General features: G+C 38.5%; 1 protein-coding gene across 9 annotated transcripts in view; it reads right to left on the bottom strand.

Moving 5' to 3' along the window:
• dmd (dystrophin) overlaps positions 1-24,115 on the bottom strand; it is a 195,984-nt gene that overhangs the window by 118,116 nt on the left and 53,753 nt on the right. For 7 of the 9 annotated variants that reach the window (XM_032585804.1, XM_032585802.1, XM_032585810.1 and 4 more), the window contains 13 exons: positions 23,938-24,110; positions 22,504-22,654; positions 21,469-21,644; positions 21,041-21,176; positions 20,033-20,182; positions 19,786-19,938; positions 19,599-19,700; positions 19,311-19,431; positions 18,096-18,313; positions 16,981-17,098; positions 16,678-16,883; positions 15,405-15,553; positions 15,108-15,297 (listed from right to left, as the gene is read on the bottom strand). In XM_032585804.1, coding sequence (XP_032441695.1) covers positions 15,108-15,297; positions 15,405-15,553; positions 16,678-16,883; positions 16,981-17,098; positions 18,096-18,313; positions 19,311-19,431; positions 19,599-19,700; positions 19,786-19,938; positions 20,033-20,182; positions 21,041-21,176; positions 21,469-21,644; positions 22,504-22,654; positions 23,938-24,110 — 2,043 coding nt within the window. Of the gene's footprint in view, positions 1-9,960; positions 10,647-15,107; positions 15,298-15,404; positions 15,554-16,677; positions 16,884-16,980; positions 17,099-18,095; positions 18,314-19,310; positions 19,432-19,598; positions 19,701-19,785; positions 19,939-20,032; positions 20,183-21,040; positions 21,177-21,468; positions 21,645-22,503; positions 22,655-23,937; positions 24,111-24,115 lie in introns of those variants that run through there. The other 2 variants (XM_032585812.1, XM_032585811.1) reach the window with 2 other exon arrangements.

Below are 24,115 nucleotides of genomic sequence, written 5' to 3'. Positions count from 1 at the left end.
TTCCCATATTGAAGTATGACTATGAGAAATGTATCAAGTAATTATGTATACCAAAAGGTAACAAGAAATCATATTGAACTATAATTTAATTTAATGCATTATAAAGTGTTTCATAGGGCAATGAGGACTAACATGTATTTCTCCAAGGTGGGATTTGTTCCCCTCACTGAATCAATGTACTCAAATTAAAGGTTGCGTTTTTCAAAAAAAAAATCAAAGTGAAATGATGGTAAAAGGATAAAGGGTTAATTTATTTTATGATGTTGTAAACATCTTTACCAAAACTACCAATATTTTTGTCAATTATAGAGGATGATAAACATTGTAAATAAGGGTCATATCACCTTCTTCACATCTCCTTGCAGTGTAGTAATTTAGTGCTGGTATTGAGAGAAACTTTGTTCATCCCAAACTAACCCTGAATCTGCAGTAAAAAGTTTCCCCTAGTTTTACATTTCAGCAAATATTTGCAACATTTTTAATGACACAACTATAAAAGTAACAGGAATATTAATTAATAAAACCAAGACATGGCATCTGCAAAAAAACTGAGCAACATGTTTAAAGGTTTATAATAATTCATGTATTCAGGAGCAATTAAAGAAGCATGTGCGAGCATGTGTGCGTTTCCTCAGTGAGCTGATTATTCATCTTTACCAGATGTCCAACCTTTAGCATCGGAGGGCAAGGCCAGCCACAGGGTTGGCGTCATGCAAACAGGTAATTCTTCGAGAGGAGCGGCACCGACAGTAGTCATGTCAAAGGGAAGGTCAGACGGAGGAAGGGGAAAGAGAAAGAGCATCCAGCGCCCTCATCGATTGTCCTGTCAATCATTCAGTTGCCATAGCACCGTCTGGGGAGGCAAGGCCTAAAATGAGCTACAAATAGATAAAATGATGCAGAATGGGAGGAGGACAGAGGGGAATTACAGTAATAATTCTCAGCTGGAGGGGAACAGATGTTTGTGTGCGTTTTTCAAAGCATGTATACCGGTAATTAATAGTCAACGTTTCAAAATGTATTTCTAATCAGATATAAAAAAAAAATCTTTAAACACGAGGGCAAACAGATTGCACGAACATAACCTGAAGAAAATGTTGCCACAAACGAATGATTAACCTTAATCTGATTTTCTGTTCCAAAAGCTTCAACAGCTGAATCGTTAGCATATTGACCACCTGCAGCTAAAGCCAATTTCTCAAAACAATAAATGAAAGACCTTCAGCTCAAAGTGAATGAATGTAATACTTTGTACACATATTGCTCTCACTTCAATAGAACAAGTTTATTTAGAGCGACAAGGTGGTTCAAAGTGCTTTACGTCATAAAAACACTGTACATCCATCATCTATGAAAAATGCAACACGCCCTGTCAAATATCATCATCAAAATTCCAAAGCAAATACAAATCAAATATGTTGATCAATGTTCCAGTTGCTACTAATCAAAGGCAACTCTAAACAGGTGTGTTTCTAGCTTTGATTTAAAGGGACTATGTGTTTCAGCTGTTTTGCAGTTTTCTGAAAATGTTGTTCCAGATCTGTGGTGAATAAAAGCTTAGTGCTGCTTCTCCATGTTCTGGTTCTGGGGATGCAAAGCATGCCAGAACCAGAACCCCTGAGAGGTCTGGAAGGTTGATACAATGACAACAGATCTTGTATTTCAGTGATTTATAAACTAGCAAAAGTATTTTAAAGTCTGTTCTCTGAACTACAAGGAGTCAGTTTAAGGGCTTTAGTACAGGGGATGATGTGCTCTATCTTCCAGGTTTTAGTGAGAACATGAGCAGCAGTGTTCTGGATCAGCTGCAGTTGTTTGAAGCAGACCTGTTGCAATAATCGACGCAACTAAAGATAACCATATGGATGAGTTTCTCTAGATCTGGCTGTAATATTAATCCTCTAAGTCTGGAAAAGTATTTGCTGAGTGGCACCAATATGCCTGGAACATCATGAAAACTTGATTGGATCACCAATGTGTTTACAACGAAGCCCAGACCAGCAGCATGGACTCCACTGAAACCCTGAAGGTGGTCTGTGGTATCTAGTAGCAAGATGTTAGCAACAAATCACTCAAGTCCTCTAAGGGAGTTTTCACACCTGATGACATGGACTCAGTTCGACTGGGGACCAAATAGAAACATTTGTTATATTTCAGTGGATTTTGTTTGCTTTCACACTCCACTATGTCAACCGATCCAAACCATTGATACATCCACCAATGGTATTTTATAAATCCTGACCGCTACAGACCACAGGAGCTTCAGTTTTGAAAATGCCCTTAGACAAACTCATTAAAAACATCACCAAATGTCCACATGCTTAATATGTCAAACCATTTAGCAGCTGCCATGACAAAGAGATTAAACTGTGTTATTCATTTCCCCTGTATGGAGTCGCACTGTTTTGCCTGATCAGTGTACCTCTCTACTGTCTCATGAATACAGGGTTCTTTAAGGGCAGTCTCATAGTGATTATCTAATTACCATGATTAGCAACGTCTAATTGGAACTTTAAAATTAAAAAATTAGCTCTGGCACTAACTGTCCTAACCTACTTCGTTGTCTCAGGGAAGAGGAAATGAGGAGAGGGACTGAAAGGAAAAAAAAGAAAGCGTGCTTGCAAGTCTTGCAAAGGAAATTAATTTGGTTTGGGGGTATATCATTTGGCCACTTACCTTCATAAACAAACACACACAGAGCATGAGACTGAGGGATAGCAGTAAGTCTGACCCTAATGCCCCTCTTCTACCCTTTCAGTCTGAACCCACTTCACTAATTAACAATTGCTTTAATCCCTCCATAACTCTGCAGACAATTGCACAATTTACGTACGGGGTTTGACTGCGAATGTGTGTCGCATCCTGAGGAATTCAACACCGTTTCTCCAGATTAGAAGAGTTACCCTCCGCCAAGCGTCGCCCACAGCGACCAAAGGTAATTGCTTTTTAATTAAGCCTCCGGCACTAATCCCGACGATATTTAGCAGGCACAAACTGGCACGCACACCCATACATTTACACACAAACACAGAGGAAGGAGACGGAGACAAAAGGGGAAGTCGTTCATCAAGGGTGGATGTTTGTGGGTTTTGTTGATTTTGCTCTTCTGTTCTCAATGGGAGGTGAGGAAGAAGGCAGGGAAAATGAAGCTACACATGTGCTGAAGCAGTAAATGAATTTCTTACCCCATAGCCTACCTGAAAAAAAACCTTGGATGGAAAATGCATATAAGGCAGTGTGAGTGTATATATGTCTCCATGGAGTAAAATGGAAAAAAGCAGTCGTCCGTCTTTCTTTCCATTTTCCCAGTGCCCAATCCCTGCTCCCTCTCATCATTTTCAACCCTTTCATGTTTCATATTATGTTTACATCTGTCTGTCATCACTTCAACTTTCCCCTAAAAACTCGGTAGTTGCTTCCTGCACTGTCATAAATTATTTTTTGGTATATTTTTTTTCTTCTCCGTGAAGCTTAAACCATTTCCAGTGGGATGAGGAGTTGAGAAGCCTCTTTTGTTAAAGACACTTGCATGATAACTATGAAACACACTAAACCAATAAACACCCACATGTGAGCACTGTTGGAAATCTAATTCGATTCTGTGTCGCCTCTTCTAACTGCGAGTTTGCTTTAAAGTTTGTGGTCCAATGTGCAACGGTGCAACCAAGAAGACGTCAAGACTTACGTTGAACTGTCATTCACAGCTCACATGAAAACCTTCCTGTCATTCCTGATCCTTCTCTAAACTTTCTCGAACGTCTTATGGAGCTGATGACAGATTTTTAAGCCATGTTACATAAAAAGAACATTTTTAATTTAATGCTTGCTTTTAGATCCACAGAGAAGGTTGCACAGGGACAAACCAAGAAGATTTTAGTCTGAACTTTGTACTTCTGTGACATAATCTCTGCCTGCAAGATGAAAAAATAAATGAAACAGAAGATGTTTGCATTACAGTAAATTGCTAAATGTCTTGAAAATCTGATGAAATGAATTATGTCTTTGGATCAATAGTGATTTCACATGAAAGTATTGAGAAACAACATACTGTGTGTATAATACCAATCGTTAAAGACTGCTTGATGGCAAAATTTGGTTCATCACATCTATATTTAGGTAGTTGGATGGACTCTCGCTGACCTAAACATCTACGCCTAAGCTAGATATTGAAAGTGTGGTGGAGATGCTGCAGATGATGAAAAGAGCAGACTGAGAAAATTCCAGGATCTCATTACTGCAACATTCAACAATAAGATCAAAATCAAATGCTATCCTGATATTGTCCAAGATCTATTTTCACATTAGGTTGTGCAGAGCTTTGTGGTCTCAAATTAGTCATCCTTCCTTGTGCTGGAGGTACAGTAGAGAAAGGACTTGTTTTTAAACCATCTGGTTACTTGTCATAATATTGAGACACTAATTGTTTTTGCCGATAAATCCTTTCTCACGGCTCTTTGTTCAAGTTGCCTAGAGGATGAAAGTTATGAATATTTGTTGGTTTTGTTGAGAAATTTTGTCAAATTCAAGTATCAAATTACAGGTAGGAGTTAATTATGTTGTGATTATCAAACCTCCAGGAGAAAAATAAAAGTAACATTTTTTTTTGCAGCAAAAAATATCTGAAAAACTAGAACATCATGTCTTGCCTGTAGTCAGATTTACTAAATACCCCATACCTACGATCCTAATTGTTGTTTTGACTTATGGTACTTTGTCTTTCTGAACTATAACTTATGTGCACATTTTCACAAACAAACCAAAAAAAACCATGTAGCATCATGTTGCAAAGTAGTTCTGCTGACAACCTTTCATGTTCTTTCCTCGTTTTTCCTCAGTTGTATTTCTATATCAGCATTTGACTCTGGCATGTTTTTCCTCCCCTGGAGATTACAGTCTATATATAGCACGATTTATGTTTAATCTCCCTGTGATATAACAGCAAAAGCCATTTCCAGTTGCTTTGTTTTTGTCGTACCAAAGGATTTACCTCTGAGGAGCATACCAGGCTGTGTTGCTGTTGATGCCATTCCTCCTGTGTGCCTTCTCAAGCTCTTGTTTTTCCAGACCTCTCATCATTTTTTCAGTCCTCTTCTCTGTTTGTTGTGTACACAGAGGGGTCCTGCTATCTCAGACCTCCCGTTGTCTTAATTTAGACCAATGTTGGACAAGAGAGAGAGCTGTTCTTTGTAGAAAAATCTGGAAGTCAATGGAATTTAGTTCAGAAATTCCTTCCCCCGATTATACTGGTAAATGCAACAGTATTTCAGGAAGTGTAGAAGATGCACACACACTCAAATCTGCACAAAGACAAATTATATACATATGGGTTTAGTAGATCTTAATGTTATTCAATAAAATCGTCTTTCCAAGGTTTAAGACGAGATGTTGTATGTGATAAATAATTCAACAGTACAGATTGACCCGTTTCTTTGGAGTGGCATCAAGGCTAAATGACTAAACAGCAGCATATGTTGTCATCCAGGGAATAAAGACAAAAGTGGGTAGAAGATTTTGTTAGAGGGAAGAACAGAGAGCAGAACATTAACAATTAAAGAGATGATGACAGCAGCATAAACAGAAAGATGATCATGGGAGAGTAAGCAGGTGCTACAAAAGGAGATGTTGTGGAAATTGATAGTGCTGAGAGGAAAGCTGACAGGGGAGGAAGAAAGGATAAAAAGGAAAGTTTCCTTCAACCTTATCAACTGAAAAAGGTTTGCAGAGGCAATCAACGTTTCAAAAAGACTGAAATGGGAAAACATTCATAAAGAGAACCTATACTGAAACAGACATTTGCTCATTTGCAGAGAAGAGATTTTGAGGAGTAATAAATCATTAAAAATGTGCCCCTGTTTCTTCCACAAAAACAGATGAAGAACAAAATTATTTGGGTTGGGTTTACCACAGAAATAAGACACCAAATTTGCTGGGATGTAGGAAGAACAGCAATTATCTTCCAGCAAGTGTTCCACTTCTATTCAAAGAATTAATTATCCTTGACAGGAGTAGGGAAAATGTCCAGCGGTGGAAGAGAACCACAAAGGAGAAAGAATCAGTGTTGACGCTTATAAGGTAAACAGGCAGAAAATAAGGGGGAAGAGAGCGAGAGAAGATAGAGGTAATGGGACACATTGAGAGGAGGATTAATCAATGCAATTTCTTAGTAAAGTCTTTTGAATACCAATTTGGATAAATCTCTTCTGGCCTGAGTTTTTCAATAGAGTGAACCAGAGTTTGTGTGTCTGTATTTGTGTAGGGATTACATGCCGTAATCTCCTCTCCAGTAGGAGAATGTGATGTTTGTCAGCGCCACAAACGCTGACAAGGTGTACAGATACACTCAGTGAAAGGAAACAGAAAAATGAACTGTGAGCCAGCTCTGTGGCAGAGTACTCGCCATAGATATTGGCAAAAGAGAGGGACATTAGATTCAGAGCTAAGACCTTGTCCCTGCAGATTGATTGTCAATCTAAGAACTGAAGGAGCAAGGAAAAATATTGAGCACAACATTTTATCTCTGCTCACTTAAGCCACTCACTGGATTGCCCCTAACTGTTTTGGGTGAAGAGGGAATGAGAGTGCAGGTTGAATTCAAGGAAATTTAAGAACAGATCCTTCCAGTCAGCCCTTCACTGTCTTGAGTTCTGCGAGTCTCTCTCGTTTTATTCTGCATGACCGAAACTAAGAAAAACACACAGATGGGGCTGATGTAATGATCAAGTGTCATTTAGACTTTAATTAGTCTGAGAGACATTCACATGCCCATCCTGCATCACTTTAAAGTCATGCTGCTGAGGAAGTGCGGGCCACAACATAGATCACAATGTCCTATTATATTCAGCTTTTAGTACAGACAAAAAAGAAGGGAATGAACCTCAGACACTAAAATGGAAACAAATCTCCAACGATCATCTCAGTACTCAAGAAAAAGGCAGTCAGTTGTATTTGCAAAACTCTGTTAGCAGCTTTATTTTCATATATTGAAAATTGTCTGTTTTTAATGCACAAATACACATTTTGTACATTTTTAGAAATATTATCAAGCTCAGTCAAACATTCCTATGGATTGGAGTGTGCTGTTTTTACAACAGCACACTATATTATGTTGTAATTTTGCCCTTATTGTACAGTTTATTATCCTTAATTTTGTTTTAAGATAAGAGTTCTAATACTCTTATCTTGTTCCCACTGTTGGACAATCAAGGGTATCTATTCTATGTTTGTACGTCATAAGAACAGGTCACCAGAGGAAATTATATAAATTACAACTAACATAGTCCTCACCTATCTGCCTACAACACATATGCCTGGTTATTTTATTTTGTTCATCACGAGGGGGAGTTGCAGACATTTCCACTTGCTATTATGAGCACATGATGATAAACTACACAGACATTATAAGGTTAGGCTGTCTAAAAGCCACTAATGGAAGAATGTGCACAAAATCCACTGCTGAAGACAATGCACACAACCTCTGGCTCAATAAATGGGTTTACTAGACATGGGAGAACCTAATATGATATAGACACAGACAAGAGATTGGCAGGAAACTTATATCGGGTGCTGATACAAGATAAAATTTTGTGTTGTATTCCCGTCATTTCGTCACAATATTCCACTCAGTATTAGCAGTAAAAGCTATTTTGTGTGATTTAAGTACCATTTCACGTCACAGCTTCTGCCGATAAGAAGTCAGTCAGTTGTGAATAGCACAAAAATGTTGATTGGAATTGAAACCTTATTCTCATTTTCTTTTATTGTCTTTCTAGATTCTAAATGCCATCTAAACGAGTTTAAATGACCTCAGTTTCCACGTTATTCCACTGCCTGTGAATCACTTGGTAAGTGTGCATGATTATGTGCTCCAAACGTTTGCATTGAGTGTGCGTGTGCCTGCAGACTAAAGAATTTAAGGAAGCGTGAAGGAAAATATTCCTGATTTGAGTGTGAGCCAAGATACCAGAGGGGAAAGTGGAGGTTATCAGCCTGCACCCGAGGCTCTAACTGCTAATGCTAACACTTGCTAATAACCCCAAGGATCCTGACAGAGCTGAAGGACAGAAGGGTCAGGAAGCTGGGCTTTATGCCCGTGCCTGAGTCATATATCAGGGGGCAGCAATGAGCCAAGAGCAAAGGTGCACAGACTGTGGAGCCCAAAGGCCAGAGCTTGTGTCACAGAAACAGCAGGAACCAGCAAGGATGAATGCATAGTACCTCTAATTTAGAGCTGCTTCTAAAGTGGGCTTTGTTTAAAGACACACATGCACACACAGTTGGAAGCAACGCAACAGTAATGAGAGTAGGAGGACACCCCTCTGGAGAGAAGCAGGCCTTTCAGCCAATTCTCAGCCATTGATTCAACACAGAGAGACAGAACTGAGCCACCAGGACTCACTATAAACGAAACCGGCATGCCACTCAGCAGCTTTATTCACCAATAGAGTAGATCTGCTGCAGGCTTGCAAGTGGTCCAAAGGAGAGGAGCCGGGAAAACAAGAAGTCCAGGGGTAAACTTGTAGAATGATTTTATAAGGATTTAATAAAGGAAAATCACAAATCAGAGATTACATAAGTATGTGGTTTAAAAAAATGGACAAACTCAATCCACAAGGGCGGGAAATAATCATGTGTGCAGTTTAAGCATCAGCACTATCCCAAAACAGAATAAATGGCCAGACCCAGGGGGTGCACCCTGTGAGCCCCATGCAAATCCATCATCAGGAAGTTCTTTTCTTGGCTGGCAGCCAGTAAGGGCACCCCAGGGAGGTGTGACCAGCCTGGCATTACACCAGCCCCCCTCCCGAGGGGAAGGCCAAACAATGCTGAAGTGACGGATGCAGCTCAGAGGAGGGTAATTGGGTGCAAAGTGAGTAATGCCTTCTACCAGCACGAATACAACCCAGGTAGGTCTGACTCTAAAGGGTGCTGAATGGAGGCCAGATGAGCAAGTCCAGAGTTTAATTAGCACTTATTGTGCTTTCACACCTAGCAAAGTGTGCAAACAAGCTCTCACTCACATATTGGCATAAACAAACAAAGACGAAATGTTTTTAAAAAGCAGCTGACAAATCAGTAATGCTGAAAGCTGGCAAGTAATCCTCAACTCTGCTGTTTTCCTTCTCTGCACAGCAATGCCAAATCTCAACATCTGGATGTCCTTAATCCGAGAGCAAGTTGTTGATGTGCAGAGAGAGCAAGGACAACCAACGACCAGTGATGATCAACAGCGACACAAAACAAGATCAAGCACTGCACACATCACTGGTCATTTTCTCCACGGTAAAATCAATACAGCTGACAAAGGGCAGAGACAGAGTCAACTGATTCACGCTCCGCTGGGTTTTCACAATAAATCTGTGTTGCTTAGATGCGTGTCACCTCAGAAGTGACTTAAAATTAAAAAGAAAAACAAACATCAGTCATTCCACTGCTGCCATTAGCTTCTTCAAATAATACGATGCGTGGGACAAAAACAGTACCAAATTTTTTGTTTTTGTTTTTTCTTACAAATCATTGCATTCACAGGAGGAAAGGACAGACATAAATTTAACCGCATGCATATATTTAAAATCCAAGAAAAAATGTTAATTAATAAATTAATAAGATGACATAAAACAAAAACAATTTTTAATGTCAGGCAGAATAAAAAAATTTAAGAGGAACCAAAGAAGGTAAACTTTACCGTCAGCTTATAATTTGTGAGTCCAAATTAAACGCATGTATAAAACAATATGGTGTATTGTCTCAAAAATGCAAGGATTTAAAAAAGAAAAAAAAAAAACAGAATCAAAACCAAATTCAAGAGTCTTAAATCAAACTCAATAAAACCTGTATAAACTTTGGAAATATTCACCAAGAAAGTAAAAAACAATATCCACGAAACTCAAAGCTAAACTTAAATTTCATCTGAAGTTAAAAAAAAGCAGAGACTTTGTTCTCCAGCTGGGTCTCTCCACGTACCTTGCAGAGTTTCTGGTAGCGCGGTGAGGAGATGGCCATCCTCTGGAGCCTGTGTAAGAAGACCACCACTTTCTGGAGGGAGGTCCGGACCATGGCCATCATCTTAAGACTGCTACAAGTCTGCAGCAGCCTGCTCCTGGTCCGCATGCTAGCACTGCCCAACCCCACTCATATTGTTCTCCCTCTCCCTCTCCCCAGCCAAGCGACCAGACCCCAGCCAAGCTGACGTGATGCGTGCACGCACACAAAAACGCATGTACTCAGAGAGAGAAAGAAACAGTCACAAATGTGAACTCAGCTCAGAGCGATACCACGCTTCATCATGCACATACACACTCACAAAAAGACAGTAAGAGATTCCTTTCTTGGCTTTCTTTCTCTCTCTTTATAAACACTAACACATCACTCAGCACACGCACGATGGAGGCGAACCGGACAAGACGAGACACTCACTTTCTCCTCCATGCGGACATTCACACGCGCACCCCGACCGCGGAACTAGAAGAGAGAATTATACAAATCACTTGTGATGGCACCCTGCCGAGTCAGACGAGAATGACGGCAAGGAGGAGTGAAATGAAGACGGAGAGAAGAGGGAGAGGAGCAGAAAGTCCCGGCACGCCAGGATAGGATGGGAGGAGAGGAGAGAGATGAGGAAAAGGCACGAGTTGCACCGGACAACGAGAGCGAACGCTCACATGAGGCTCACTTTTTAACTGCCTCTGATTTGGAGAGAGAAAGAGAGTGAGAGATACACACAGAGAGAGAGAGAGAAACAGAGACATGAAACGCAGCAGCATAAAGGAAGGCAAACAATGACTCTGCCATGAAGAGAGGATGACATTACGAAAGGCAATGAACAGATCAATAACCAAGAGACAAGAAGATTAAAGTGAAAGAGGAGAGATGGAGCGAGAATAAATGACATGCAAACACACAATAGAGTTCCAAAGCAGGAGGGGGCTGCTTCAGACAACCAGCTTTCCTGGAAGTATTGGTTCCTTTCATTTCCTTTGTTGGCAGTCATACGGCACACACGTTCACAAAAACTCCAGTTGGAGTCATGAGTACATAGATGAAGATCTGAAAATGTGTATGCTAAATGAACAACTCAAAAAACAAGATAATTCAGAATAAATTCTGATAATTTCATCTGTTCTAATCAGTAAACAGCAGTTCAAAAACTGAGTGACTGACTTTTAATCCTAAAAATGTATAAAAACTAATGTTTTCCACCTTTTTTTTAATCAAACATCAACCAACATAGTATTAGTTTTTTCAGTTAAACAGATTAAAGTTTTTGAGATAATTATGGATTTTCTTCATTTTTTGTTGGATTATAAACCACCATCATTAAGACCCTGCAGCACATTTCATGCACTTGTTCTATGACTTCACAATTTCAGTTTTTCTTTTTAGAGATTCGGATTGTTTTCCCTATCAAACAAAATTGAAAACCTGATCTCTGTATCTCTACTTTACAGTTTGAATGTCATGTTTGTGTTGCCAAGACAGTAAAAAACAAAAAAATAATAATAATCCTCACTTACAAGGCTTTTAATTTACTGGCTATGGATACAAGCTGCTCTTTTTCAACATTGAAAAACCTAAAAACTTTAATCCAATCTGAACTGGAAAACAAATATAAAAATTTAAATAGAACTAGTAAAGACCAACATTATTGTTGTGAAAGGCTATTTACAGTCTGTGAGCTTTGGTTTATGATGCTTCGAATGAGCGATTGCAGAAGTACAGTTTTGAGTCAAACCACAGCAAATGCACGTACACAGCCACAATATCAATACATTCTGAGACTGTTTGTCCACATAATTGAAAATAAAGAGCGTATTGAAGCAGGAAAATAGTTGTCAAGTAACTTGTCTTGAACGTTTACATACTGTTGTGTGCTTAGACAAAGTTTAGTCGGGAATATACATGGCAATAAATTAATTAGTTGGAGAAAATCAGAGGTGACGGGATAAAAGATGGGTGAATTAACAGCGAGGAAAGACTTTAAATTATAATTTATTCAGCTGGAAGTCTCCAAGTAGTGGAGAGATGATATGAAAAAGCACAAAGACAAAAATAGCAAAGCTGAAGCATACATACATGTAAAAATAACTGAATTAAGCAGACAAAGAGTCCTCATTTGCACGATAATAAGGAAGCATGACTTTGCAATATTATTGTTATGAATGTGGGGATAATAATATCAATTCCCATTAACCCACATTTCCCTCTACTGTTTTCCCGTCATCACAACATCCTCTCCAATCTATACCAACTTTGATTATTATTGGAGATTTAGATCTATATCAGGTCAGCGTATACATAGCATCTAAAATATTACAGCACACCGAATATTACATCAAACCAGTCTTTTGCAATATTGCACGTATTAATACTGCAATGCAGCAAATTGTTCAGTTCCAGTTTCTATGAGCCTAATTGATTTTTGTTTTGAAGAATAAGTGGGGGAAAAAAACTCTCCTCTCTTTCAACAAGAGAACAAGAACAACTTATTTGAAGTGAGGATGAGCAGACCTGACAGACTCTTCAACATAATTACAACTCCTGCATTATAAAACAAGCACAAACTGACTGTCACAGACAATTGCTGGATTATGTTATGTAAAGCACTTTATTCCCTGGAAGGTCTGTATTCAAATAATAGAAATAAAGACTCGTGCATTCGCACACTGAAAGGCTAGACGATAAGCTCGCAGATGAGCTCTGTTTAACAAGGTTAACCCACAAAAGCACCTGTTTTAGTCATTCCAAACATCACTGACTTGGCTGCTTCACAAGAAATTACAAGAGAGGACCAAATATATTCCAAGTTCTGTCGAAATAATACTGGCCCAACCAGGTTATAGACAGACATTTCAAGAAGACTATGGTTCATCTGGTCGATGAACAAACAGCTCAGTCACCCATAACAACACCCCCAGCCAAACACATAGATGTCAAACTTGATAAAAGTCATCTCTTCAAGCTGTGTACCCGTTTGCACTTTTCTGCCCGAGGCTATGATTGCAATACCTTCAACGACGCCTGTATACGAGCACCATGATGGAGTTTACAGCACATGCCAGCTCTGGATAATGAAAAATCACATGAGCTAGGGTTTATGATACCATTTATTTTCAGGTAATTACTTAATGTGCCAACATGTGATGGATAGTTGCAAGAAATTTTAGTTTTTCCTGATGAGACTCAAATTACAGAGTTAGACGTATTTTGTCCCCAACAATCCAAGTTTTACACTTTACATTAAATATGTACAAGAGACTGCTCCAGCCTCCAATCTGTCTGAGCAATGTGACATCTACTGTTCACAGATCATGTAGCTTAAATATCCCCAGCTATCCTCGGAGAGATGAGCAGAAAGCAGCTAAAACACCAGTCATAAAATCTTATGATGCTCAAGGTAAAATTCTGGGTTTATAAAGAAGGAAAACATCGGTTTTGTAAATTTTGACTATAATTAGCTCCAATCCCTCTATAAGCTACATGTATTAACACAAAGCATATACTGTATATACGATAAGACTTTCTCTAAACTAATCCATTGTCAAAGGATATTTCAACTTTCTTGAACTACCGTAGCTAACCATTTGATGCAAACCAAGGTTGACCTGTATACACTTAAGCCAGAGCAAAATATCAATAGTTATTTAAAAAATAAGGACTGCAGCATTTACAAAGGCATTCATAAGTGATTTAATATCACAATCCAACTGTAAATACTGTGAAACTGGTAAAATGCAATCTATTAGTTTAGGGCTATTGTGACAAGTCAACATAATCAATAGATCGTGGAATAATAAAAATAAAAAATAGCTGAAAATAAATTTTACAGTTTTTAAAGAGCTCTTTATTTCAATATGGTGTCAAGTCAATTATACCTCAATTCAAGCTTTTTATTTCAAAAAAAGTCTGGACTCAATAGTCCACAATGAAACCAAGAAAAGAGATTTGCAATAAATCCAGAAAACAAATGCTGCTGCTTTCAGTGCTTTTCTGTGCATGTTTAAATTGAAAACAGTCGTCAGAATGCAAGTGAAAGTCAAGAATTAGAGTTAACTAAACATTAAATCATAGCAGAGCCTTTAACTCCGAGTTGGCGCACCGAGACTGAAGTTTAACATCTGTCTACATTTCATTAACCCAGCTTCAATGGGTGAGAACCATCCATCAAAGTTGACAGCGTCTGCTAATGAAACAAAAAGAGCCTGTGGGTTTTAATCAACTCTATAATACCCACTAACTGCTGTGTGCCAAGGTTTTCCTTAAGTTTAACCTTCAATTCAGTTGCTTTATTGAGAAGCTTTGCACAAATACTGACCCTTGAACATAACTGTAGCAAATTAGTTGGAAGTTATTCCAATTTTTGAAATAATAATCTACTAGAATCGAGTCAGCACAGATATCAGTGTAATGGGGTATGATTGGTAACTTTTGTGTCATGCTATTGATGCGTGCAAAATAGAACCTGGGCTTAATACAAAGGAAAATCAGATCAGTGAGGTGATTTGTCATTCAGTGCTTCAAAAGAGCGACAATATTCTGACACAATTGAACAATTTTGCTTTATTTTTAGTTCTAACAAGGAGTGTGATACTAAGTTTATCCACAGTGCCAAATAAAATGCAATATAAAGCCCCAAGGAGTTGAGAAAAAAAAGAATCCTCTTTTCCAGAGCAATATATCAAATATAGAAGGATGTAGAAAGGTTTGTAGCTATTATAAATGCGGAGGCAGGTAACAGGGACTCTGAGGTTATACTGATACATAAAGCATAAGATGATGGGTGTCAAATGATCCCAAAGGGAAGGTCTGGGTAAATGACAAAGCAAATGAAAGAAGGAGAAAATACACACAATCTGAATACCTAAGCGGCACAGAACAAGAGGATCAATGAGCCACATTCAATGCATACAAGCGTTCACACGCCCTCTGCATGCCCTCTCATTCACACACTTTTAACCAGCAGCAAACACACAGGTGTGCTCATCCACACACACTACAGCATCAGTTCAGCTAGTGAGGGGTACGTTAATGAAGGGTGACACTGAGATAATAGGCTAGCACCTGTGCATGAATTAGACACACACACTGGTTTCCTTTTCCATTTCCAGCCCTACCTCCAGTTGTCGCCTCAGCTCCTTCACATTGGCAGAATCCTGGGACACGTCTTCCCTGTGGGAGGCGTCGGACAGGACGGTGACTGTCGTCTCAGACTCCTGCAGCCACCTGAGGAAGGACTCCAGCTCCTTTAGAGACACCTGGACCTCCTTCAGCTCGCTGTCCAACTGAGCACGACGGTCATTTGCCCTGCACACCAACACAAACTAGTCAAATATGCAACAATGTGAGACAGAAGCCCAAATTAACAATAAAACCTGCGTATAAACATACAGAGAGGCAAACAGGTGATTTACCTCTTGCTGAGGCTGTTCCAGGCCACATTCTGTTTCTCTGTGACCTCTTTGATTCTCCTGGTGTCATCTGAAGAATACTCTCGTAAAAGATGATTGGAAAGCTCGTTGAAGGCTGCGACTTGGTCTCGGCCCAGGGCTTGGGAAAACTCCTGAAAAACATAATGCAAAATACATTGTATGAGATTCACTAATTATTCAAAATCCATCTGAAAGGACTTCTGATACTGCTCTCAGTTGGCTTAATTGTTTGCAATCTTTTAGAAAGTTTCTGCACATATTTAGATTTCTTGTGTTCTCAGTTGAACTGACTGAAAATTGACAGACTGGTGCACGAAAACATGGGCTGAGATACTGGTGGGTAGATCGAACAGCCAACAAACTAACAATAAATAAATGATGAAACGACAAACGAATGGCTGCATGGATTGAAAGATGCATTAATAAATACACTGCATCTTTTATCCAAAAGGCAGCAACACATTGATTGGAGCAATATTCTTTAGAAAGTCAGATATTTATGTTGACATTAGGACAAGGAATGAAGACTGGGAATATTCTCCATGCTTTCCTCATACATGTTTATCCATGATATATTATTAATAATAATATAATAATATATACTAATATATTATAAAAAATTAAATAACATTTTCCAGAAAATGAAAAAAAAAAAACATTTTTGTATTTTTATGTAACTTTCTTCTTTTCCTGAACTGCTTTGGCTAAATCTCAAAGCCAAATAAAACTTTAACTTACCATAGTTGTTCTGCTCCTCAGTTTTCTGACTGCTTGTTCAACCAGTCAGATTATATAAGACCTTAATTTAGAATTAGGAAATAAGTCATGTCTATATGACCAAGGGGCTTCTGTTCTTTCGACTTTAAATAGACAATTACTCATCCTGGCTACATTAGCCAGGAGGGGTAAGCTTTCAAAAAGCAAGCTGTATTATCTTAAACTTAGACGCCCCCTAGTGTTTAGTTCTCAAAACTTCTGAGTCAGGACTCATTTAAAGAAACTCAGTTAAGATTATGTAGGTGTATGAATGTTATTAAGGATCAAAGTGAAACTTCAGAGGAGGGATTTATTCCTTCCCAGCTTACACTGCTGTTCAAAAGCCATCTAATAAGAGTCAAGTTTTGCTCCTGTCCATTGGGAAAAATACCCTGGAGTAGATGTCTAGTCTACCGTACTGACAAGGACAAGGCTTCAAAGTAAATGACCTCAGGAATTACAGACATAATGGGTTAGAGAAGCGGAAATCTGCCCTAACCTTGGAGTCCTCGAGTTGTTTAGTCAAGGGATCTTTGGCCCGCTGCAGAAGGTTGTGGAAGAGTCCTTCGTTATGAGCAATAAGGGTTTTCACCTCCTTCCTTTTTTCCTCCCACTGATTGCTGTGGACAGTCATGTCTTCCAGCTGCTGTAGTCGGGCTTCAATGCCATGTTGAGTGCTGTCCCACTGGCTGCGCACTTTTTCCACTACAGTCAGGCAAACAAAAAAAGTGATGCTGACAAACTGACCTACAAGCCTAATGTGTTAAATGCATTTTGAAACCACATCAAGGTCCGCACGTACATTTTTCAGAAATGGAGGTGCGGACATCAACGTTCGAGGTTTTGTTTTTAATGTTCTGTGCCAAGGTGAAGATATCTTCCAGCTCAGAGTGACGCTGTTCCAGGTCACTTTTTGTCACCTGGAAGAGCACAAAACAAAGTCATGAGAGTTTTGACTCATTCAGTTAAGGAATCTGACATGAATAGATAAAATATAAGGATTTACTGTGTTTTGTTTTCCACATTTTGTCACAATACAACCACAAACTCTCACAAATACAAGCTCTTGTATTTTATTGCTAAAAAAGTTCATAATTTAAGGAATTTATACATGGCCTTAAAGTTTTCTACATTATGTAAATAGCATTGTGCCATGCATTTGTATTTACCTTCCTTCACTCTGATAACCTTTAATCAAACCTGTACGTTCAGCAATTGTTTAAAGAATCAAGTCAGGCAAGGAGACCAATAATTCTGCTATATGTTTTATTGATCTATCATTTGAAGAATGTACGTAACTAAATAAGGGGTATAAATATTTTTTGCAATGCAGTGTACTTTTTAATTTAACTCAACACTCAATGTCCCCCTTAAATAAATACTGAGATGATGCATTGACTTTTAAAAACATTATATATACAGTTTTCTCAATACAAACATCATCATCTATAAATTTGAAAAGCCATCTTTTTCTTGCAGTTCAAATTATAAAACCTAATTTCTAAGATATTATTTAGTTATTTCAGCAGAATTTCCTTATCTTAAACCAAAAAACTTGGAGAGTTTGTCACCAGATTTAATTATTCCCACAACATTGTCTAGTTCAAGGCCCCATTAACAAAGCAACACAGAGTGTGAAGATGTCATGCTACATCTACTGCAAATGGTAGAATATGAATACAATTAGAGGCAGCACAATCTGTTTAATGAGCATCAGCGAAGACGAGAGCATAGCCACTGAATGAGAAAAACATGAGCTGACTTTTTATTGTCTTCTCAACTCAATGAGTTCTCTTTTAAATCAAGTCATAATTTTTAACGACCAAATGTGTTTCAAAGATTTAATGGTAAATGATAAATAAAAAAAAACAGCCAACATTATCTGCATATTAACTGCATCATCCTCTGTTCACTCACCTGAAGGCGTCCTATAGTCGTCCTGATCTCTTTTGTGTCTCCTACAGTGACAATGTTAGATTTAAGCATCTGAGTGATGAGAAGAAGCCAGTCAGCCATTTCTGTGGCACGTTTGTTCAAATCAGTGGGGGCCACAGTGTCTGCTGAGTACGGGGCCCGAAGATGGGAGTCCTCACTCGCCAAGCTGGCCATGAGAACAGCCGAGGGCACCGAAGACACTGAACAAGTGCAAAGAAGGGTCAAAGAGAAAAATGCTGTGCAATACTAAAAGGGCTGGTTGCAAAATAAGAAATGAAAAGAATATTTTCAATATTCTATTGATGTTTTAAAATAGCTTCAAGAAAAGTTTAATAATGAATCAGGATGAATGAGACTTCAAACATGGTTTTCATAATGTTGCTTGCATATGATTATCCCCATAGCAATGTTCTTGATAAAACAAGTCTACAAGAAAATGCTAATTTAATCCTAAAACTGCTGGTTTAGGGACACATTTATTACTATTAATGACTACCAAAAATTTCATTAATTTTCTTTGTCTAATTAAAGGCATATCGAACTTTGCTGAGGTCATTTCCCAACAGCAACAAATCAGTCCCAGACTTCAAAGTACCAGCACCATGTTTGAGTGGCAGTATGAAGTTCTTTTCTGAAATGCTGAATAAGTTTGAAGCCAATGAAACACGCTTTCCATAAAAGCTTCATTCTTTTCTTTTTTACATTAGTCCACAGATTATTTTCCCAAAAGTCAAAGGGATCATTAAGATGTAATAGCATAGTCACTTTTGTTATTATTACTCAGTCGACATGCTGATGCCTTTTTGCAATAATTTTGGAGGCTACAGGAAGTTTTACCACTAGTGCAAGTTTTATTCATTTGAAGATAATGAATCTTATTTCTAAAGCTCAAACACCTTGCTTTTTTGTAAGCCATTCTAGATCAATAAATGCCAGTGATGTTTTTTATCTTTCTGTAAATTAATTTCTATGTGAAAATTATGTGTTCAGACAGGCAGATTCAATGTCAGCGATTTTTTGATTTTGCATGTCTGTACCTAAAGAGTCTGGCATGAGATCATTAAAGCTAACCTTAAAAAAATGGTTAATCAGAAAAATTAGTTAATCTAAATCAATTGTGAGTTTTTATATAACAATTTCCTCTTATCTGATCTGTTTCATTAGAAACAGAAAAACTCATTCCCTGTTGTTTCTTACCAAGCTGTTGGTGCTGGACAACATGTTGCTGATGTGTCCATGGAGAGACAGGAACCTGAAGAGATTGCCTTAAATGGCCATCCAGGGCTTTCCAGTCAGCAGCCAGCTGCTCTACTTTACCCTGAGAACACAAACAGCGAAAAGGCTACAAAAGTTAAAATTAATGTTTTAGCACAGAAATTAGAATAAATGACCTCTTGGTAGAATTGTGACACTTTAATAGAGCAATATGGTGTAATTAAATACAATATGTCCTTTATCAAAGCATCTTATTATACAATCAGGGACCTTTTCCTGAGGCAACAGCTGCTGATGTTTCTGCAGCTCGATAGAATGAGCCAATAAGTCCTCCAGGTCCTTCTTCCTGTCTTTCATAGAGAGCTCGAGAGCCTGCAAATGAATAAAAACGAAAACTAAAACTGCTGTCTGAATATTCATGCATGCTGCCTCTTGTGACACGATCTTGAAAAACTACCTGAGCCTGGACAGGATTTAGTCCTCTAGTCACAATTGTCTGGTTTGTGATAATGACCCAGTCCGTCAGCTTGGCCATCCTGTCCTGAAACAGAGTGTGACTCTGCAGGTTTGTCTCCACCTCCCCCACCTTATCCAGCAAGTCATGGGTCACCTATCAAGAAAAAAAATATTATAGGCAAGATCAGATGAAAGAAAAAAAAAAGTCTGAAGAGTGAATCCAAGTTCACTTGTAACTTTAATTTCACCTTGCTCCATTTGAGATTGATGGCTCTGAGTTTTCCAACATGATGGTCTCTGCTTTGAGTGCTCACACTGGGACTGGCCAAGATCTGGGGAGCGTGTTTGTTAAGCCAACCAAGGCGTTCATTCTGAGCATCCATTTCCACAGCAAGAGCCTGCAAAAAACAGGGGAACTCATCCTTCATTTCAACAAAAACTATAGGTTAGGAAGAAGAAGGAAAAAAAACAAGAAGTCTGGGAAATCCAAACGCAATGATGTGCAAGGTAGTTTCAATCACTGTAGCTTTCAGTGTCTCTCCTGAAAAAAAATGTTTGGCTTGAAAATGTTTGCTCTCCAGAGAGAAGAAAAATAAATGAAAACATGTCGCTAGTTCTTTCAAAACTGTTTTGCTGAAGAAGAGAAATAGGATCTATCTCGGTTTGTTTTGAGTTAGAGAAAAAATATAACATGGAAAATGCTAAATAATCTAGGTAAACATAGTCACTGTCTTGCAGCGGATATATATCCTTTGAACCTCTAAACATTTTATCAGCTTTTGACCAAAAACTTTAGTGCATTTTATTGGGGTTTAATGTGATAGACTAAAATAAAGCAGCACAAAATTGTGAAGTGGATGTAAGGAATACTGGGCTTTAAAACTGATTTGACAATTTCCAGAACTAAATTTAGCTTCAAATCACCTGCAAAGTTTTGGGGATTTTCTTTTCCATCTTTACACATGCATGGACATACCTCAAATCTAGTCAACTTTCCAAACACAGTAATTAAATCTTACATGTATGTATCATTCTTGAACATGCATTTCCAAGTTTTGTCCCAGATTTTCAATTCAATTTAGATTTATGATTAACGTTTGGAAACTCTGCCACATTCGCCAGTTTCTCTTTATTTAGCTCCATCCACCTTCACATCCGCTCATCATTATTTCAAAAATAGTTTTGGGTTGCAAAGCCACAAAATTTTAAAAAGTCTCCAAGGTGTGTGGATGCTTTCTGGATGTAAATAATGGTACCTTAAGCTCTTTCAGGTTTTCGTCAGTGGCTGAGACTGGCAGGGAGCTAGCAGCGTTTTCCGCCTGGTCCAGCCACACAGCTAGATGCTCATATCTTCTCACCAGCTCTAACAGGGCTGGATCCTCTCCAGTCAGCCTACACATACACACACACAAGCAAGCATGCAGTACATTACTATTCCCCCATAATAGGATCTACAATTCCTCCAGGTTGCATGATTTATCCAAAAAAAAAACAAACAAAAAAAAAACAAGAACAATGCCAACAGTGATAGCGTTGACCTGGAAAAGACTGAAACAGTTGCCTCATAATGAACCCTGAGCATGAAGCTGGATTTTGTTGCACATTAAAGTCTCGATGTTGAGTGATTTGTAAAAGTCACTACATCCTGTTTATTTTGCACTGCACCCTTCTTTTCTGTACATACCTGCGCTGTCTGTCTAAGACCTGACGTTTGACGGCTCTCCAGCGCTGCACCAGAGTTTCTAGCTTCTCTTCCAGTAGAGGGCCATCTGGAGATGAAAGCTGCCCAGTTATTTGCTCCCCAGTGCGAGTCAGTCCAGTAAGGATTGGCTGATGACTGGAAAGTCCTTCTTCCAGCTCCTTAGAAAAGAAACAGATTAAGAGAATGGAGTTTCATTGAAACAGAGTCATTTTATGAAGCTCATACTAAATCCTGAGTTCAAGTGCATCTTTCAAAGTAAATCTGTTATCGACATGTTGGCATGATTTGAAGCAAGTTCAGATTTGAGCTGGCAAATCCCCACCTTCCACCTGGACAGATTTAAAGATCCAAGATAGACCCATAAAGTAAGGTGAGTGATTGTACAGTGAGTCAGCTGTTAAGATATTTCACTTCCTTTCCTCCTGATCCTCCTTCTCATCATCAGTAACTTAAAATATATAAAGAATCCAGAAGGATTGAGCACAGCTCAAGTGCTGCAAATCTCACTGATAAAGGCAGTAGAGGTGGAGGTGCCGCCAGCGATAACGCTGCAGCTTTAGACGATTTAATTTCTAACAGAAATGAAAATAGCACTTAAGTGATCAAACAAAGCCAAATTAAAGGTCCTTTCTCATCTTATTCTTGGCTTTTCTCATTTCTGCTCTACATAATAAACAGACAAAGTGATTTTATGAAGTTCAGGGTGGAATTTGGTTTTTCCCTTAGGGAAAGAAATGCAATTATCCTCTGTTTAATATAAAATATCAAGTTGGCTTTATCTCAAACATATTATATCGCCATTCTGGGAATTTAATTGTCCTGCTTTGAACTTATAAAGTTGCTCATAGTGTGTACTGCACTTCTCGTGTAAACGTTTAGATATTATCAAAGCATTCTTTATTAAAAATAATAAATATACAAAGACAATTAAAAATTCTGTTTCCTGGATGGAAGAAATTCTCCACATTTGAAAAATATATAGAACAAGTCATAAACCTCACAGGGCCCCTCACTGACCTCCTGGTGTTGCCGTGCATATCCAAGGTCAAGCTGTCCATCAGGGCCGACGCTTTCGGACAGCAGGATCTCAGTTTCAGTCAGCCATTGACTCAGATCCTTCAAGTCACAGTGAAACCGGCCCCACTCCTCAATGGCACGGTCAAAACTCCTATACGCCAAAACAAGAGACAGACATAGTTATGCCTTGTTATCCTCAGTATTAGGAGTAGCACAGCATTAGCAAGGTGGACTCCAGTGGAATTAAAGTAAAAATGACAACAGTTTTGTGCAAATTTAAGCCCAAAAGAACAAGAATGAAAATTCAACAAAATTATTCTGGTAATACTCCCGGTTTGCACAATCCATGTTTTCCCCCCAGCTTGCTACAATTAATCTCCAGAAGGCGTCTTTGCATTGATTCTGTTCAGAAAGTTTCTTTAAGTGACTCATTTATTAGTGTCTCTTAAACAATGGAAGAGAAGCACATAAGTATATCAATAACATGGTGGTTTCAGCACATATAATTATATTATATAGAAGTAGACAGTCCCTCACTAAAAAACAAAACAAAAAAATAAAAAACACTTGTCTACACAAAAGGTTAAATTTAAGACTTTAGCTGGTGGGAAAAAGTGAGAATTATTTCATTTTCTGATTAATATTTTACGCTTTTCAATTATCACCCCTACACTTTGTTAGCTTTTCAGGTTTCACAGCTTCCCATGAGTCTGTAAAATTATTATGCCCTCCAAGAATTAAATCCTGTTCACCCATCGGAAAACAGATTATTTGATTTCTATTAAAAAAATTTATTACACTCAAGAAGCCCTGAAACCAACAAAAAGCTCACTGCAGTGTTGCTAAATGTTGAAATATAGACCAGAAGGACGATTACTGAAAAAACAGAAAACCCTGAGCTTTATCACACTGCTCATCTTGCAGCATCTCTTTGAACAGAGCAGAAGAGATGAGAGAGAGAAGTTGAGGAAATTAGTTTTTGATGAGCCGTTTTTCAAAATAAGCTCCATTCTTCTGATTAACAGTAATGCCCAGAGGTTTTGTGCACGCTTCAGTGTTTGCATGCAATCTGAACATTTTCTCCTTAGCTTACTTGCGTCTTTGCACCCACTACACTCTTCAAACAAAGACTGCTTATGTTAAAAAAATTATGTCGGTGGTCAATGTCATCCACTGTCTGTCTGTTTACTTGTGGGAATGAAAATATGAATAGGCATGAGATTGCTTATTCCCAAGCAACTGCTGCGTTATGAATGAAGGTCAGTGAGTGTGTGCTGGATCGTATTCTGCTATATTTATCTGTGGACAGCTGGTCTTCCAGGTCCCTGCAGATTTCAACAGAAGCCCTGAGGCAGCGATTCACACACATCTGGAAAATCAACTCCCTTTGTTTTTCTTCAATATATTTTTGTCAATATGTGAAGTTTAACATACCCTTTGCGCTGATTGTGCATGCGATTGAGGCGGTCCCACTCTGCGTTGAGCTGTGTTAGGTTGTCTCGTATTTGAACCACTTCATCCGGGGAAGCATCTCGCATCGCTTCAGGCTGTCGCTCATGGATTCCATGTATCTGCTCGCCCAGATGCTCCAAATTATCTTTAATAGTCTGGA

This window comes from Xiphophorus hellerii, chromosome 15 (genome assembly GCF_003331165.1).
Source record: "Xiphophorus hellerii strain 12219 chromosome 15, Xiphophorus_hellerii-4.1, whole genome shotgun sequence".
In the NCBI taxonomy this organism is placed as follows: domain Eukaryota; kingdom Metazoa; phylum Chordata; class Actinopteri; order Cyprinodontiformes; family Poeciliidae; genus Xiphophorus; species Xiphophorus hellerii.
Note: the sequence above shows the minus strand (reverse complement) of the source record. Positions and strands in the feature narration are given on the sequence as shown.